The following is an 18,582-nucleotide window of genomic DNA, read 5'->3' on the forward strand; positions in this document are numbered from 1 at the left end:
CTTCCCACAACTAAAAATTTACAAGTACTCAAATTCATATATAACCTATTAAACCAAGCATTCAGGTTTCTGTAAAGTAAATTCTATTCGGAAAGTCTTGCTTAAGTCAGTACTACGATATTTTTGCTGTTGTTGTTTAGTCATTTTAGTTGTATCTAACCCTTCATGACTCCATTTGGGTTTTTCTTGGCACAGATATTGAAGTGGCGTGCCATTTCCTTTTCCAGCTCATTTTACAGATGAGGAAATTTAGGCAAACAGGATTAAGTCACTTGCCCAGGGACACAGATAGTATCTGAGGCTGGATTTGAAATCAGATCTTCCTGATTCCAGACTGGGCACTCTATCCACTGTACCACCTAGCCACCTTAATGATATTATTATATTTGCTATTCTCCAAAACCATTCACGTAACAAGATAGTTTAAAACCTAGAAAACGAGCCTATTTGTCTAATTCAAATTGTTCTTCACTATTTACCCATTTGTAAAACAAGTCCTATCTAGAAAATATAATGTATACTTAACACATTTGCTCAATGAATTCCTAGATGGCTTAAGGTGACTTATAAAAATGACAGAGACTCTTTATAAGACTTGATATTTAAAGAGGCATGCTGTGGGGAAACTACAGCTCTTTCTTGTGTCACAAGGATGTTAATGACCATGGTTAAATATTTTAGTAGGCAAACTACTGTTTTGTCTTAACATGTAAATATATTTATGAATAATGATCAACTGATGTTATATACACATTGAAAAAGCTGTTACAAAAAACAGCTAAGAGAAGTTAGGCTATAACTGGAACAATTTTGAACTATACCTGTGGTTAGAGTTCAGCATCATAGTCTGAAAGAACTGTCGGGTTTGCCACTTTTATCTAATGAAAATTATCACAGAGTTTGCCTTGAAATATCATAGTCATTAAAGCTGTATTAAAATATAGCATCTTTCTTTAAGTAGAAAGCTTAAAAAAATTTTCTTAAAGGTATGGAGAAATCCCTGACTATAGCTCCCTCCTCTCACCCCCCAGCATTATTCTGGTTTTTTTTTTTTTTTTTGGCTAGGCAATAAGGTTAAGTGACTTGCCCAGGGTCACACAGCTAGTAAGTGTCAAGTGTCTGAGGCCACATTTGAACTCAGGTCCTCCTGACTCCAGGGCCAGGACTCTATCCACTGCTGTCCCAAATGTTTTTGGTTTTTTTGTTTTTTGCTTTTTGATGAGGCAATTGGAGTTAAGTGATTTGCCCAAGGTCACACAGCTAGTAAGTGTCAAGTGTCTGAGGCCAGATTTGAACCCAGGTCCTCCTGACTCCAAGGCCGGAGTTTTATCCACTGCACCACCTAGCTTCCCCCCCACCCCCCCAGCATTATTCTAATTATGAGTCTGGCCTTACTGACTTGCAAGACACCTTAATATGGTAATAGTAGCATGCTCAGTTGTCAGATGAACATCAAAGATAAGATTTCCTAATCAAGTCATTTCTACAAAGCACTTAAATCACAGAGATTCTAAGTGTCAACAGCTCAAAAGAATGGGAGAAATTCAAATAGCAGGACAACATGCTTCTGAATCTGTTGCAAGTTTTGAATTTTCCACAAATTCCCACATTATTTCAAAAGAATAAGTTTCCATAACGGAAATGTAAGGGCCCCCTGCATTATTCCATTAAAAAAGGATTGCAGATTTAGAGAATAAAAAATAACTTTAAAAAAATGGTTCCATCTCAGAACAAAGATGACAAAGCTGAGTATTTAATGAATAGCTAAAGGTTTCAAGAAATACATTTTTCTTATCATGAGGCTGTAGAAACAGACTGAACTAAAAGTGAGGATGATCTGGTTCAACACTGTATTTTTACTAATTTGTAATTCAGGCATCTCTCTATTGTGCACACCACAGCATAAATTCTTTATTTCTAAAAAGAGAATTCAGGTACAGGATTTTGTATAGGATCATAATGAAATGGAAGAATGTATTTTTGTTTATCCTCAAGCCATATCAAGCAATCTTTATTAATATGTTCCAAAGGTCCCCAGGTATGGAAGTGTGTCTTAGAAGAAAGAGTGCCAGAGTAGGAATAAAAAAATCTCGGTTCTAATCCCAGTTTAGGGCAGTTAGGTGGCACAGTAGATAAGAGTGCAGGGCCTGGAATCAGGAAAACTCATCTTCCTGAGTTCAAATCTGGCCTCAGATACTTACTAGCTGTGTGACCCTGGGCGAGTCACTAAACTCTGTTTGCCTCAGTTTCCTCATCTATAAAATGGGCTGGAGAAGGAAATAGCAAACCACTCCAATATCTTTGCAAAGAAAATCCCAAATGGGGTCACAAAGAGTTGTACATAACTGAAACAACTAGACAACAACAATCTCAGCTTCACCAGTGACCCACATTTTACTAAGTCTCAGCTAACCTATATCTCAGCTTCCTTGCCTATAAATGACTTGACTAGCTTATCATGCTACTGTTGTTTTGGAGATCAAATGAGAAAATGTAAGTTAAATATCTGAAGTGTATGAGGTCACATATGAATGTAAGGTAGTATTACTGTTATGCACCTTTTTTCTTTCTTCACTTCCCCTCTAAATTCTTTACTTCAATCTTGCTGTTTTCTTCCCCTTTTTGCCTTTTCTGCTTATGCACCCACTGGCTTAGCCCTACTGACTGTATTCAGTCTGAAGGTTGCTTCCTCTTGTTAAGGGGATAGTCTACTCCCAAATTAACAAAAAAGAACTCTATACTCTCACCTACTCCAAGTACAGTTATTCTAATGAAAGCTTCTAGCCATCTGTACCCTGCAGAGAAGCAGAAAAGGCTGCCAAAAACAACAGAATGCTATCAGTCTAGTTTAGTGTCCCTCATCTGTGGCCAAAGAATTTCTCAAGTTATTATAACAAAACTAAAAACAGAAAGTCACACAAAAAGCTAGATTCTAAGTCATTTTCCCTTTCCCTGCTGTGTTTTCTGAATCAAAAGGCTATGCCCCTGGATAGTCATTACAGTCATGGGGAGTGCCACACTGGGGAAAAATGGGAACAGCTTCAAGTTTCAATGAAGCAATTTCTCACCTCCCAACAGCACAAGAGAACACAGTTAAGTTTCACACCAAAGAGAATAGAAAAGTCAGTCTGTTGGCATGTTTCCACCCTTAACCAATATACTCTTCTAAATGAGCTATAGTTTTTTTACAAGATTCTTTAAACTAAGTGATTTCAGCTTTAGATACTATTCTGCACACAATGATATCTACCTACTTTTCTCTTCTTCTGTTAAAATGCAACGTACTAATCAGAGAAGTAGGAGAACCTTAATTCTAGTCCTAGCTCTGCCACGAACTCATTGTATGATCTTGGGAATAAGTTATTCTTCTGTAGACTTTAGTTTCTTCTTCTGTTTAAAAAAAAAAGGAATTGAGAGAGATGATTTTCAAACATTTATGATCCTTAGCCTAGATTGTATTACTTAGTCTTCTACATAAAACTACAGTCCAAGTAATTTGTCTAAGCTCACTCTATGACAAGTAAAATCATTTAATCTTTAGCTTCATCCTGAATTGCCTTAATCAGGCTACAAGTTCCATAAGAACAGGAATCTATTTTTTCTACAATCTCTAAATTCTTGCTCTTCACAGAAGTATCTCCAACCAGTAGCTCTAATTACTAATAAACTCAGAGAATGTTATAGCCTGAAAGAGACCTGAAAAATTATCTAGTCTCTCCCTTATTTTACAAATGGGAAAACTGAGGACCTAACAGAGGAAGTGATTTGCCCAAAGCCACGTAGCAAGATAGTAGCAGAGATGGGACTGAATAATGTCCTTTGCTTCCCTACAGGGCACAGATGGTTAAAGGAGAACACATGTCTGGGATTTCAAAAAAAGAAAGTACACTTTGACTGAAGCTTTGCAAAAGGAACGTTCTTTGCCCATGGGTTTTATACTTCGGTTAGGGAAATATGGTCACTATTTTTATAGCACACAATGCTTTGAATCCTATAGTCACTCAAAAATAGTTTAATATATATAACATATATAATTGTTTAATACATATAAAATAGATATAACACATCTATAACTGCTGATTTCCATTTGTTACACCCTTCTATTATAGTGGGCATAAATATTGAACATACTACTTCATGGATACTAATTTCTGGTTGTTTTTTCCTTATAGTTAATCATGACAATTCTTTACCTAAATAAGATAAAGTTTGTTGTCCTAATTTTCATTTTTATATGGCTATTCATAGAAACTTAGTTATGACTATAAAGTAAATATTCAATCACCTGAAGTAAATATAGTTTGAGCATTTGCCAGAGAGCCAATAAGTGAATACTAAATGAACTAATTAAATAAAAACTTCATTGTTTATAGATGATAGAATTTTTTTTTCTTTCCCCTAGACATGGATTGATCATATCTAGATTCAACTAGTTTTATCTGCTCCATACTTACATAAAGGAGTCTATATTTTTCATCCTTTAACCTTAAAAAAGAAACTAGTGTCTACCTCTATCCCACGCCCTTCAAATTCTGCATATGGTAAAGCAGAGGAATCATACTCAGTACAAATGACTCAGATTAAAATGGAAATGGAAACTATTTTAGCAAAATAAATAAAAATAAAACATAGATAATGTTAATTTGTGATTTTCTGAGTCAACAGCACAGATACTCACCAGGAGGCAAAAGGAGTATTATTCAGAATTAAATATGTAACCTTAAATTGTTGTTCATATAGTAACAAAAATTCAAATTCTTCTTTGGTACTTTGGGAAAGAACAGATAATCTCCTCAGAGGGAAAATGATTTTTTCCCCATATAATAAAAGTATGAAAATATACATTTCAATCAGCATTTTGATTCAAAATTTCCAAAGTATAGATCTGGCCACAGAGCCACAATAAGTCATCTCTGATCTAGGTATGCTCCTCCAGGGCAACAAGGAAAGCTGTTAGGTTTTGCTCAGCTAGCTTCTGACAGTAACAAAGATTAGATAATACAAACTAGTCAGGGGAAAGTACTCAGTGTGAGAATTTTTCTTTCCCTACTTAATGGCAAAGAGGGTTTTTTTTTCTCTGGAGGAAAGAAATGTCCTAAGAATGGGAGAACCTGACACATACCTTATAATCCTAACAATCTCCATAAAAATGTAACAGACTCTTAAGACCTAAGGTGGAACTAAAATCTCAGATTGTAGAGATGAAATTGCTTGACAAGGATAAAACTAATTAAAAGCTACCCTTTTCACACTTTTTAATATACCTAATAATTTCTGTTTGTACAATAACAAACCTAGAAAAATATTTAATATTAAGTGGCTGCTAGAGGATATTTGAGGCGGAGGTGTGGGGAGTGGAGTGGGGAGAGAGAATCAAGATCCCTGGGGCTGACAGCTTGTGGATTTTTAAACAAAATCCTTCTGCATTCTTCATTTGTTCAATTTCATCCTAATCCCAAAGTTAGTACTGGAATAGGACCAAATATGATAGTATTTATCAAGCCACTGCTCTACAGAAAATGGAATGATCACCTAAAAAATTTAAGTGGGTACCAAGGTGGAAAGGGAAAACATAACAAAGAGTTAACCTGCTCTACCAACCCAATCTCTTCTCAAAGATGCTGTCCTCTATGATAGCTTGCCACGTTCCACCCAACAACAGCTGCTCATGATAATCAACGTCTGACAGTTCAGAGAAAGCCCTTAATGTGTCGCCAAGGGGCAGTTCAACAGATGGCATAGTGACTTACAACCAGAATCATTAATTACATTCCCTTATTAGTCCCGGGGCACAGTGCTGAAAATGCTTCCTCAGTGAAAGACGACCATTTCAGATAAATGACTGTCTGGTATTGCCTGTGCAACTCCCTCTAGGACTTCTGGTCATTGCTGATTTCTAGTCAAAATGATGCTATTTTTACAGTCGTTTCCCATCTTCCAGGTTCAAGCTGGCTATGAACATGAAGTTCTTACCACCACTATTCATAATTACTCCCATCATCACTGCAGGTAAGGATAATGTACAACATGCACATTATTTGTTTTCTACTGCACAGTCAGATGACAGTGTTGAAACACAAACTCACTTAATCGTAATCATCTCACCTCTGAAAGCCTGAAGACTTAATTTCTTTCCCCTCTATGCCAAGGAATTTATGTTTTCTGAGTTGAGGCAGAGGGAAGTTTCCTCTGCTCTCTTTATATCATTTTCAATTTGGGCTACATTTATAAAATATAAAGTTTAAGACAAATTCATGGGCATGATTAAAAAAAAAAACCCAAAACCTGCTTTCCTATGGCCAGTACTCTCCAATAGCCACAGGGGATAGTACCTTTTCATAGACTATAAGCTCCCTGAGAACAAGGAAGAGTGTTTTAATTATCTTTAGAACTCTGCTACCATCTAACCCAGTACAGTGGTACTTAAATATTTGTTGTGTGAATACCTTCTTATAATCAAGTGCACTGCTGGAGCAAAGGTAACAATAGGTATTTGTGTAGGAGGCTACCCAAGGACAAGTGCTCCCAGTCCTTTTCTATAAAAAGATTACATATGATGTGGCATTTGCTAAGTGTCAGAGGGGAACAATCCTTATTTTCTCTCCTTGTTGATGAAAACCTACCAGGGATATAAGAATAAGGGTTAAACTTCATAGAATGACAACTATGAAATTTCTGAACTAACAGCACACAGGGCATTGAAAGTACACTGCTTATTGGTTTTAGCTTGTATAACACTCAGAACTTTGGAAATGACTAAAGAAACTTGTGGGCACTCTCCAACTTCTGTCTGATAACATTCTTCTATTTCAGTGCCATCTCTGAGGCCTGTATCTCAGGCAACAAATATTTTACCTGAGTTCAAACTGGTATGTTAAAGGTTAGGCTCTAAAACACCAAGAGTGGGAGTTAATGAAATTTCTTTCCCGAAATCTAAGGCCTGTTCTTTCCTGGCTGTAAAGAAATATGACCAATACTTACAAGAAGGTCCAAACAACTCTGATACCTAACAGAATTTTCTCTTCTCACATTTTTTTTTTTTTTAAATAAAAAGGGTTGTTTCAAGGATTATACCCACTGAGTGGTGTGAGCTACAGGGAGAGGAATTGAGGGATTCTGGCTCACTTTGGATAGTACTTACTTCTAGTTTTTTCTCCTTCTCTGTCAAAACATCTTTCTGGTTCTGGGTATACTCCACCAACATGCGTGCCAGCTGGCGCCGGTCTTCCAGTTCTGCTGCCAGTCGCCCATTATATTCTGCTAGTAACAAACATGCTTCATCCACTGTCTTTGAAAGACGTTCAGCTGCCTCTTTGTCTAAGCACAAATGTGACCAAAAAAAAAAAATTGAGACAACTCACAAATCACATGGGCATGGCTGAGGTGATTGGGCAAGGGAGGTGTGAAAGGGCAGGTGGAATGGAGAAAGGGACAGTCAAAGGACTTCTCCCCAATGTACAGAGTCTTTTTTTTTCAAACACAAGAATAGACCTGGACTTAGAGGGAAACAATGAAACAGTTATAATTTGGAAGTCCACCATCATCTAGATAAAACTATTTCTGAACTACCTAAGGTGAAAGAGCTCTGTAGAGGGAATTTGACAAAAGGATACCTAAATGCTCTACTTTATCAAAGCACTATGGGAATGCTAACATCCAAACAAAATAGGCAATGACTTTGGTTTTAAAAGCTAAGCTAAAAAGAATTATTCCTTTTCTTAATACATTCAACATATTTCCATTTATGTTACCTTATTTTTCCTTCTTTAAATAATGTCAGTTATTTACTATTGGGGTTGGGGGGGCAGACTTTTCATTTTGCTGATGTAGGAAACTTTTGGTGAGGAAATTTCCTCTATTAAGGCAGATCAGCAACTGTTTTGCAGTTTTTAGTCTTAGAGAGAGGTCTGGGGACCTCAGATGCCCAGGGTCACAAACAGTTTGTGTCCGAGGCAGGACTTGAATTCAGATTTTCTTAAGTTGAGGATGGCTTTCTAATCACTATACCACACTGTCTCTCATTAGAACTACATATATGCAAGGAAGCAGTATTATTAAAAGCCAAAAGGAGTCATGACATACTCTACATTTCAATAGATGATTTTTAGGATGCCTGAAGGTAGTATTTTTTGTAGGAATTCAACCTACATTTGGTAAAATCCAAACAGAAATTCAGATTTCATTACATGAGCTCCAATTATATGCCTTTGACAACAAACAAGTATGCCCTCTGTCCAATATAGCACAAAAGCTTAAACCTTCAGCAATAAGTAGATCTCATAATTCAGTGTATAGCAGATATTTTCCCCCCTCTTTTACCTTGGACCCAAAGGTCTCACCTGTAATTTTCTCTAGAAGTGAAACATCTTGGACTTCTTGTGGTAGTGAAGCAATTTTCTGCCTCACAGTGGCATCACCTGATGCAGCATTTTCCAAATCTTGCAGGGCTTTGATCAGTTCCTCGGTCTACCAGACAGAAAGCCAATGAAAGTCATTAATACACAGAGAATTTCATCTTTCTTAGAAATCTGTTTAAGTTAAACGAGGTGGAGATAATTTTTAAAAACAGGTACTCCAGGTAAGTTTATAGATTCTGTCCTGAGAATTCACACTACTCATTCTATTTTCCCATTTACCAACAGTATAGTGTAAGGGAATATATAAAATTAATTTCTGAAATTTAATAATGGTAAGACAAAGATGAAATTCTACACTATACCTTAAAGATCACATTCCAAATATATCCATGGCAAAAAGAACCTTAGATAATATTTTCTGTTTTGTTGCATACAGTGCCTAGAACTATACTAAGATTACAATATTTTAAAATAAGTTTTTGACAGCTTTTCTGTTTTTACATTATCTAAATTTTTCCCTATAACCCTCCTCTTACTCTAAAACTGTCTCAATTTTTTTTTTAAGAAAAGAGACAAAGAGGGAAAAAAAAGGAAAATTGATTAATACATTTAAAAAAAAAATATGATGTTATATACCATGTTCCATACCCATGGAATACCTCTGCAAGAGTAGAAAGGGGTACCTTCTTATATCTTTTCTTTGGGGATATGCTTATTTTTTGTAACTTTGCAACCTTCATTTTTTTTCTTCATAGTCATCATTTCTTACAGCAATATAATATGCCATTAAATTCATGTACCACAAATTGTTTCACCATTCCCAAGTGATGGGGAATTATTTCCAGTTCTTTGCAGCCACAAAAAGGCGCATAATATTTGTTGAGGAGATGCACAACAAATGTTCATTGAATAAAAAAAATGCATAGTGTATGTTTCAAATTATTTCATGAGTCTGCCCAAAAAAAACCAGGAATTTCCATTTTCTAGGAAGGTCACTAATGAGTCACCATTTTTAAGGTTAAAAAGAAAAGTACACCAAGCTCATTAGTAGCAAAGAATTAAGGCCCCACATATATCAATTCCATACCATTCAAAAGTATTTGTTAAAGTACTATGTGTACAGGGGTCCTGGGGATGCAAAGAAAAAAAAACTAAACAATCCCTGATCTTAAGTAACTTACATTCTATTGCAGGTAGGAAACAGGTGAGGGTGTACAGATAGAAATAAGTTTATAGAAATTAAGTACAAAATAATTTCAGGATAAAGGGAGCATAACAGCAAGGTATGTGTCTGTGTGTGTGTGTGTGTGTGTGTGTAGATTCAGAGCCAAGACTTTTGTCAAAGGTAGTTTCAATTGTGCCTTGAAGGTCACTAGAGATGACAAAAAAGGAAAGCATTCCAGGCGTGGGGAATAGCCTGTGCAAACACACTGTGGTAGAAAATGAAATATCATGGAAGAGCGTCCTAGGAACAACAACTAGGCCAGTTTGGCTGCAACATAGAATGTATGAGGGGGAGTAATATAAAATTAGTTGAAAAGACAAAATGCAACCACATTGTGAAAGGTTTTTTAAAATAAAAAACCAAGGGATCACAGCGAGCCCATAAGGCTTCCTGAGCAGCAAAGTGATGTGGTCAGCCCTGTGCTTTAAGAATATCAATTGGGTAGCTATGTAGAGAATAAACTAAAGAAGATGGAAGAGATTCAAGGCAGAGAGACAGATTAAGAGCCTAGGGTAATAATCTAAGTGTAATAATAAGGAACTGAATAAGAGAAGTAGCTGTGTAAGTAAAGGGAAGGGATAAAATGTGAGAGAAGGGGCAGTCAACAAACCTTGGCAACTGCCTGGACGTGGGGAGGAGAATGGGGGTAGAGAGTGGGGAAGAGTATGTGTGTATAAGAGTCAAAGAGTTGAAGGTGACTCTAAAGTTTCAAATCTGTATGAGAATACTTTCATAAAGTACAAGTCCAAAAAAAAAAAAAGAGAGAGAGAAAATTGGAAAGAAAAATATAAAATGTTTTGATAGATTCACCAATTATAATAATTTCAGAGAACAGTTGACTTTTTAGCTATTAACCAAATGCAAAATGGATAATTCTCTAATTCTTTATAATTTACAAACATAAAATGTGTATCTGGTGTGATCATTTAACCACTCACCCCCCAACACACTTAAGAAATAGACAAGCACCAGAGAGAGGCATTTATAAAATAAACAGGCATATACAACTCTACTAAAGTCTTCCTCTAATGTTTCATCACTGCTAGGTCCTACGGAGGTTGAGCAGCATCAATCTAGGTACAGCATTAGACTAACATGCCTGTTGTTAGTCTAGAACCAGCCTAATTTGAAAGATCATTATCAGAAGGTTGGTCATTAAATGATGAACTTTTGGGCCATAGTAATGAATCTAATGCAGCAGGAACACCATGTGTGCACACACATTGGAGGTATGGGAAACAAAGTTTGAAATCTATATTAGTGGAGGGAATTCACAATGATAAAGTTAAGGACATCTGAACTAATACATAGTTTCATCAACAAAATTTACTAAAGACCTAAAGTGTGCAAGATACCATATTGACATAGGGATATAAAAGTTCCTAACGCATGTATATAAATGAGATAAAACTTTTTAGCTACTAATTCCTGAAGAACCACATACAAATTTAAAAAAAAAAATCAAATCTTAACCACTGCTCTAAATAAAGCATAAAAAAAAAAGCCAATGTAGTTGTTTGCCAAGAAAATAATGCAAGAGAGGTTCAGCAGGAGCTACCCACTTTAATCTTTATTTTTACTGGTTATTAGCACCACCTTGTGGTCATATTTTCAACTGGGGGGGCTGTCATTTTTTTAAAAAATCTTTGTGGATATCTTTTGTTTTTACATTGCTTACATTTCTCACTCCATCCTAGTTTTCTCTCTTCCCAAAGAGCCATCCTTATAATAGGAATTTTTAAAGAGAAAAAAATTCATCAACACCAATCAATACCCTAAAAAAAAATCTGACTATATTCAATGTTCCATACCTCTGCAGAGGAGCAGGTAGAGAGAGCTATCTTCCCACATCTCTTTGTGGCCAAGCTTCTACACAGTTTGGCAAAATTCATTTGCTTTTTATGGATTTTTTCAAAAATCTTAACAGTTGGGGCAGCAAGGTGGCGCAGTGGATAGAGCACCAGCCCTGAAGTCAGGAGGACCTGAGTCAAATCCAGCCTCAGATCAAACACTTGACACTTACTAGCTGTGTGACCCTGGGCAAGTCACTTAACCCCAGTTGCCTAAAAATTAAAAAAAAAAATCTGAACAGTTTTCCTTAATATCCTCTCCCCTACCTGAGAGTACTTCCGATCCCGTAAGTGTTTTTTAAAGAGGAAAAAAAAAGGAAGAAAAATCAGCACATATGTTTAACATATTTTAAAAGTCCAAAAACATGTTCAATAGGCAACACCCAAGGATCCCCCACCTCCAAGACAGGGTGAGTTGGGAGTGTACTCTCATATCTTTTTTTTCTGAGTCACACTTGATCGTTAGATATTGAAAAATTAGCAACAATAGTTAAATTGGAACCCACCCCCTCCAAAATAGAAATGATAAATAAAATAAAAGCTAGCGTTTTGGAAAGACTAATAAAATTGATAGACTTTCAGCTAACATGACTAAAAAAAGGAAAGAAAATCAATAAAATATCAAATGAACAAGATTAAATCATAACAAAAAAGCATAATCAGAACCCCTTATGCATTGTCACATGCTAATAAAACTTAGAACATAAAAGAAATAAAAGAATACTTCAGAAATATAAGATACCCAAAGTGACAGACCAGAAAGAGATCATAAATAACTCAACCCTAAAAACATTCCTGTTCCTTACAGATTCACAAGAGAATTCTATAATATTTTAAAAGAATAATTACTTTTGTTGTTTAGTCATTTTTCAGTTGTGTCTCAGTCTTCATGACCCCACTGGGGTTTTCTTGGCAAAGATACTAGTATAGTTTGTCATTTTTCCTTCTTCAGATCATTTTACAGATGAGAAAACTGATGCAAACAGGGTTAAGTGACTTGTCCAGGGACACACAGCTAGTAAGTGCCTGGGCCTGGATTTTAATTCAGGAAGATGAATCTTCCTGACTCTAGGCCCAGCATTCTATCTACTGTATCAGTTAAGCTGTCTGCAATAATTAATTCCCATACTATACAAATCTCAAAAACTGAGAAAGTAAGCTCCCTACTAGAATCTTTTTATGACACATATTATAGTCCTAACACCTAAACAAGGCAAGGATAAAACACAGAAGGAAAACTGTAGGCCAATGTCATTAATAAATATTAATTTTTAAAACTTCAATAAAATTCTAAGACTACAGTGAATTATCCAAAAAATCATTCATGAAGGTGCTGGGTTTATACCAGAGATGCAAGGATGGTTCAACATTAAGAAAATAGAAAAACAATCAATAGTTAATCATATTAAACGTCAAAATGTCCAAAATCACAAGATTACCTCAATACATGCAGGGAAAAACTCTCACAAAGTACAATATTAATTTATGCTTAAAAAATCAACAACAAAATACAGGCATAGAAGGACCTTTTTTAATATGATAAAAAAAATCCATTTAATTTGCATGACCTCAGATGTATGATGGGTATTATTATTTCTTGCTTTCTCAATGGGTGGGGGTAGGGGTAGGGAGAGAATTTGGAACTAAAAATAAAAATCAAAAAATAAAATAAAACCAGAAGCAAGTATCACATGAATATGAGATATACTGAACCTTTTCCAATAAATAAGAGAGTAAAGCAAAGATGCCCTTTCTACCCACTGTTACTTTATATAGTTCTTGAAATGTTAGCAATAGCAGTAAGACAAGAGAAAGAAATTAAAGGCATAAAGATAAGTAAAGAAGAGATAAAAACTATCATTTGCTGATATGATGGCAAACTTGAAAAACCCTAAGTGAATTAGCAAAGATACTAATCAAGACAATAGCTTCAGCAAAGCTGCAGACTGGAAAATAAACCCTCAAAATAAAATCATTTCTATATTAACAACAAAATCCAAGGAGAATAAGAGAAAGGGAAATCCTATTCCAAATAACTGCAAAATGCATAAGATACCATGGAATACTGAAACACACAAAAGACTTGTAGAGATTCAATCATTACAAAGTGCTCCTTAAAGAAATAAAGAACTAAAATGGCTGGAGGCTGGGTTCATGGCTGGGCAGTGCTAGTATTATAAAAACGACAATACTATGAAAATTTGTACTTTCAATGTTATATCAATCAAATTACCAAGGGGATCCTTTACAAAATTTGATAAAATAAAACAAAATTCATCTAGAAAAATAATAGATCTATAACATCAAGAGAAATGATGAAAAGAGGTCAGAAGGTACCATCATCAAAACCATCTGGTACTGATTAAAAAATAGAGGTAGATCAATGGAACAACTAGACCAAGGAGAATCAGAAACAATGTAACTCACTGGCTATTGCTGCCTCAGTAAATTTCTGAAGTTTGGAGTTTAGATCTTCAGGCACTGGAAAGAAGGGGGGAGGGTCACATTCTTTTGCAAGCCCATAGTTCCAGCAGGCTATTGCAGTCTTGCTGCTGGAAGAATGGTGAGTGGTAGGGAGAGGGGATATTGCATAAGCTAAGTTAGGCATTAGTTCATGGAATTTTTTACTTTTTTTGTGTTCATTAATGTCCTATACCATGGAGGCAGATGAAATCATTTTTATTTCTGGTGCTTAATTTGTTTCAGAAAAGCTGATTGTTTTAAGAATTAGAAGAAAAAAGTCTACTCCTCTATCTTGTTGGTCAAAGGACCTGGAAGTCCATAATATTTTCAACTGTTTTGTGGTAACTGTTCTTTCCATTTACACTGTTGTAATCTTTGTATTTATTGTTTTCCTGTCTCTGTTACTTCACTTTACATCAGTTCATATAAGTCTTTCCTCATTTCTCTGTATTCATCATATTGGTTGTTTCTTCCAGTATGGTAATATTTCTTACATTCATGTACCATTATTTGTTTAACCACATCCCATTTGATAGGCACCTACTTTGTTTCCAGTTCTTTGCTAGGACAAAAATGCCATTATAAATATTCTGGTACATATGGAACCTCTCTTTTTATCAATGACCTCCTTGGGGTATATGCCTAACAATGAAATCTCTGAGTCAAAGTGGCATTTTAGTCACTTTATTTGCCTAATTTCAATTTGCTTTCCAGAACAGTTATACAGAGTCGCAACTCCACCAACATGCATTGATTTGCCTGTCTTTGCATAACTTTTCCAATACTATTCAAACACAACACTATACAACTAGATGTCTTTTGTCATTTTTGACAGTTTTCTGGGTGTGAGGTGAAACCTCAGGGTTACTCTAATTTGAATTTCTCTTACCATTAGTGATTTGGAACATTTCTTTCATACAATTCTTTTGAGAATTGTTTTGTTTACATTCTTTGACCACTCATCTACTGGGAAAAGGTTTTTGATTTTGGATTATTGTCCATATATCTTGGATATCAAACCCTCAGAGATACTTGATACAAGTTTTTTTCCCCATATAATTGTCTCCCTTCTTATCTTAGATGCATTAACTTTGTTGTGCAAAAGCTTTCAATTCATGTAATCAAGTTTATCTCTTTTAACTGTTATAATTGCTTCTACTGGTTAAGAATTTCCCTAAGGGGCAAACCTTAAGTAGTTTACCCCCATTCATTAGACATACCAAGAGAGGGCCTGCAGTAGGATCTTGGGGAGAGTAACTTCCAGGGTAATCATCATCTTCATCTTCTTGTATCTGCTGAAAGGTTCGCTTGAGAGATTTCTTCTCTTCTGTGGCTATGTGACAAAAACAAACAACAAACCAAAAAAAAGCATACTAAGTCACATAGTCTTAAATACTATGCATTATTTCTTATATGCAAACTCAGGGCAAAAATCTTTACAAATTCTGAAAAAGGCGTTTAACACTTTTACAAATAATGCGATGGATTTTAGCAGTACACAGCATTAAGCGTGACCAAAGGTGGTGTTGGTCTATGTCAGTTTAGACTAACATGAAGAAACATGTGCAATAGTGAAAAAGCAGAAGTTGTCTATTTAATTCTAAAGCTTCACCATTTTAAAAGAAATCTGATTGAAAAGTGAAATAAAAAACATCAAGCAATGTGACCCTGACTGCAAATCCTGGCTCTGCCACTTAAGTACTTTATCTCATTGGACCTCAGTTTCCTCATGTAAAATGAAGACCTTGGTCTGGATTATTTCTAAGGCCCTCCTAATTCTAAATCAATGACCTTATAATCTAATTTAAACAATCCAATAGAAATGATATTTCAGAGAGACCATTACTCTTTACACATAAAAAAGTTTTAATTGCTGTGGCTTTAAAAAAATCACCAAAGACAACACATAAAAATGCACAATCACCAAGTTAAGACTTTTTCAAATACATACATTCTTACTACGTCTTTAAAAGTAAGTCCAATTTCACTTTAAAATAAAAAAAGTTACTGAGAAATGCAAATGAAACTAAAAGGTTCAGAAATGAAGTAAACTGCCCGAGAGCCACTGAAACTAAACCTTTTTTGTTGACAATTAAAAATTTTAATTTTTCCACATGCTCTAGGTTTTTAAGAGATGTACCAATAACTTTTGAAATAATTATTTTCACATTATGTTGGACAGAAAAGCCAGAACTATTATAAAGAAACAAATACACTGTGATGCAAATTCACAGAATGAAGATACTATTTAAATTTTTTCTATGATCCTAAAGATGTGCTACTTGAAGGGTAATAATCTAAAATCTGAGAAGATAAAAGATCCAAAAAGCCATGGAAAACGAATCCACTAGAAACTATATTCTTTTTCTTTGGCACAGCAGAAAAAGAACTGAGTTTGACTGAATAAGGAGATCTGAGTTAAATGCTGCTCACTCGCTGTGTGGCCTCAGGAAAGTCACAGAATCTTTTATCTCTAGATTTCAATTTCCATATGTGTAGAATAAATACACGTGTACTCCCTACCATACAGCTTTATGATTGGTAAAGTGCTTTGTAGAACTTAAAAGTGCTACAGAAATATGAGTAGCTATTATTAACGACTACAGCATAGAACGGCTAAGGGTAGGTTGGAGACAAGAGGACCATTGTGAATGATCACATATGTACATCTGCGCAACAAAGATTCTTCTTCCACATGAGCACGCTGAATATGTCATAAACATAAACTATCAAAAAGAAACCTACAGGACTCCTTATTTGAAAGGCTCTCCATATAAGTACATAACAAGTACAAAAATAAATTTGTCCACAACTGTTACCTTAGAGGCAGTGTGGTACAGTAGAAAGATAAGTTGACTATGAAGTCAGGGGACTCAGGTTCAAAATCTCCAATGCTTATTACTTAGGAAGTCACCCTCAGAGGTATCAGTTTTTTCATTTGTAAAATGAGAAGGCTTTCAAGCTTTACACCTTTAAACTTACGCTAGTGGGAACAACAAGAAAGATGCAAAAAAGGACAAAGCTATTAGTCCTGACAAAACAATAAGTATATCAACCCATTTATCCCCTTCTTCACCATCACTACAGCACTTCATTTGGACAAACCTCATACCAATTACAGCTATCATATTCTTGGACTACATGATTCTTCTATCTCAGACATTGACTGTTCCTTATATGAGGTCTGAAAGCTAATTTTAAAAACATTTAAACTTATACTTATCTCTATCTGTACCTACACAATAATTTGAAACATCTTTAAACTGAAACAATTGGGTATATTATAAAGTAAATCATTTGTGGTAAGTTAAGTGTAGAAACTTAACTGTGGTATAAAAGTAGCCACATTTTAAAAAAAAGTTTAGAAATTGCTGCAATTTTTAAAAGTCTAATAATACAATGACCATACTCTATACTTATTTCCTCCAATGCTTCACGCAGCACAGTGATCTGGGCTACATTAGAATCAAGGCCAGCAGAGTGCCAGCTCTGCCAAATCCTACCAAGATGAGAAAGCTTCAAGTATAGGTCTAAAAGCTATCTGACCAACTAAGTTCTCAATATCAGAAATATTACCAAATGATTAAGGTTTTTTTTTGGAAGGGGTTGTAATCTATACCAGTGGTAGAAGGACTCACACCAATGAAATCAAGAATCTTTTGAAGTATTGAAGAAATGTGTACCATGTATCACTGCTTTTGCAAAACACTTAGAAATAAACATTCTCATATGATTCAACAAACCTGTAAGACACCACAAGGTATTATTATTCACATTTTACAAATGAAGAAGATGGAAACTTAAGATCTATTAAGTGACTTGTCCCTGGTCACATAGCTTATAGACACAGTGGCCAGGATTAGGAAGATCTTCAAAATGCCAGCTCTACAGACAAATCAAATCATAGCTTCAAATCTTTCTCTAGGGTTAATAATTTGACCCACAGGATGCCAAATTTGTAGATGATGTTCATCAGCCAGGACACCAGGAAGCCAGAAAGAGAAGGGGTATGCATAGTCAAAGTAGATTATAATCATAATCATAAGCCTCCCACCTGTCTACCTTTCTTTCCTCTATGTATTGTATCAGAGACTGGCTCTAGCTCTAGACTATGGACATCCCATACTTCTGTAAACAAAAGCCCAGTTTCTTTTTGATTAGGTGCCAGAGGGCATTAAGGATCTCTGTGTAGCAACATAAACCACAAATCCTAGGACTAATGCAATCTTTCTTAATATAGAGAAAGTCTGTTATTCCATCAGTTTGCGCTCTACTTCTCATATCTCACCCAACAAATATAAGACATACTCAAAAGAATAATAATCTAGCTTTGGACATCAAAGTTGCAGCAAAGTTGCTAGAGCCAAAATTACTGTGGCAAACAGTGAACTGAAGTTATTAGCACAGCCTGTTTGTTCCAACAGTGACAGCTATTTCCAAATTCAGGTAAAAAAGTCAAGACCTGCCTCATTCAATATAAATCTTTCCATCAAGACTAGATATAGTAACATTATTATTGTTTTGTAGAACACATCTGCAGATGGACCTCACTTTACACCATAAATGTATGTCCAAAGAGTTGAGTATACATACCAAAGTTTTGCAATGGAATATCTCACAAGTACTAAAGTACAAGTACCTAGGAGAACTCTGCACAGAATCCCTTTATAGAATGAATAATATTTTG

General features: G+C 35.3%; 1 protein-coding gene across 4 annotated transcripts in view; it reads right to left on the bottom strand.

Moving 5' to 3' along the window:
* Positions 1-18,582, bottom strand: part of RPRD1B (regulation of nuclear pre-mRNA domain containing 1B) — an 87,849-nt gene that overhangs the window by 36,523 nt on the left and 32,744 nt on the right. For all 4 annotated transcript variants that reach the window (XR_003569547.1, XM_027867318.1, XM_027867317.1 and 1 more), the window contains exons 4-6: positions 15,116-15,228; positions 8,340-8,466; positions 7,142-7,317 (exon numbers count right to left, since the gene is read on the bottom strand). Coding sequence is in view for 3 of the 4 variants with exons in the window: in XM_027867318.1 (XP_027723119.1) it covers positions 7,142-7,317; positions 8,340-8,466; positions 15,116-15,228 (416 nt within the window). In the remaining variant the exon portion in view is untranslated. The remainder of the gene's footprint in view (positions 1-7,141; positions 7,318-8,339; positions 8,467-15,115; positions 15,229-18,582) is intronic.

Source organism: Vombatus ursinus, unplaced genomic scaffold (assembly GCF_900497805.2).
Source record: "Vombatus ursinus unplaced genomic scaffold, bare-nosed wombat genome assembly UNPS02014785.1, whole genome shotgun sequence".
Taxonomy (NCBI): domain Eukaryota; kingdom Metazoa; phylum Chordata; class Mammalia; order Diprotodontia; family Vombatidae; genus Vombatus; species Vombatus ursinus.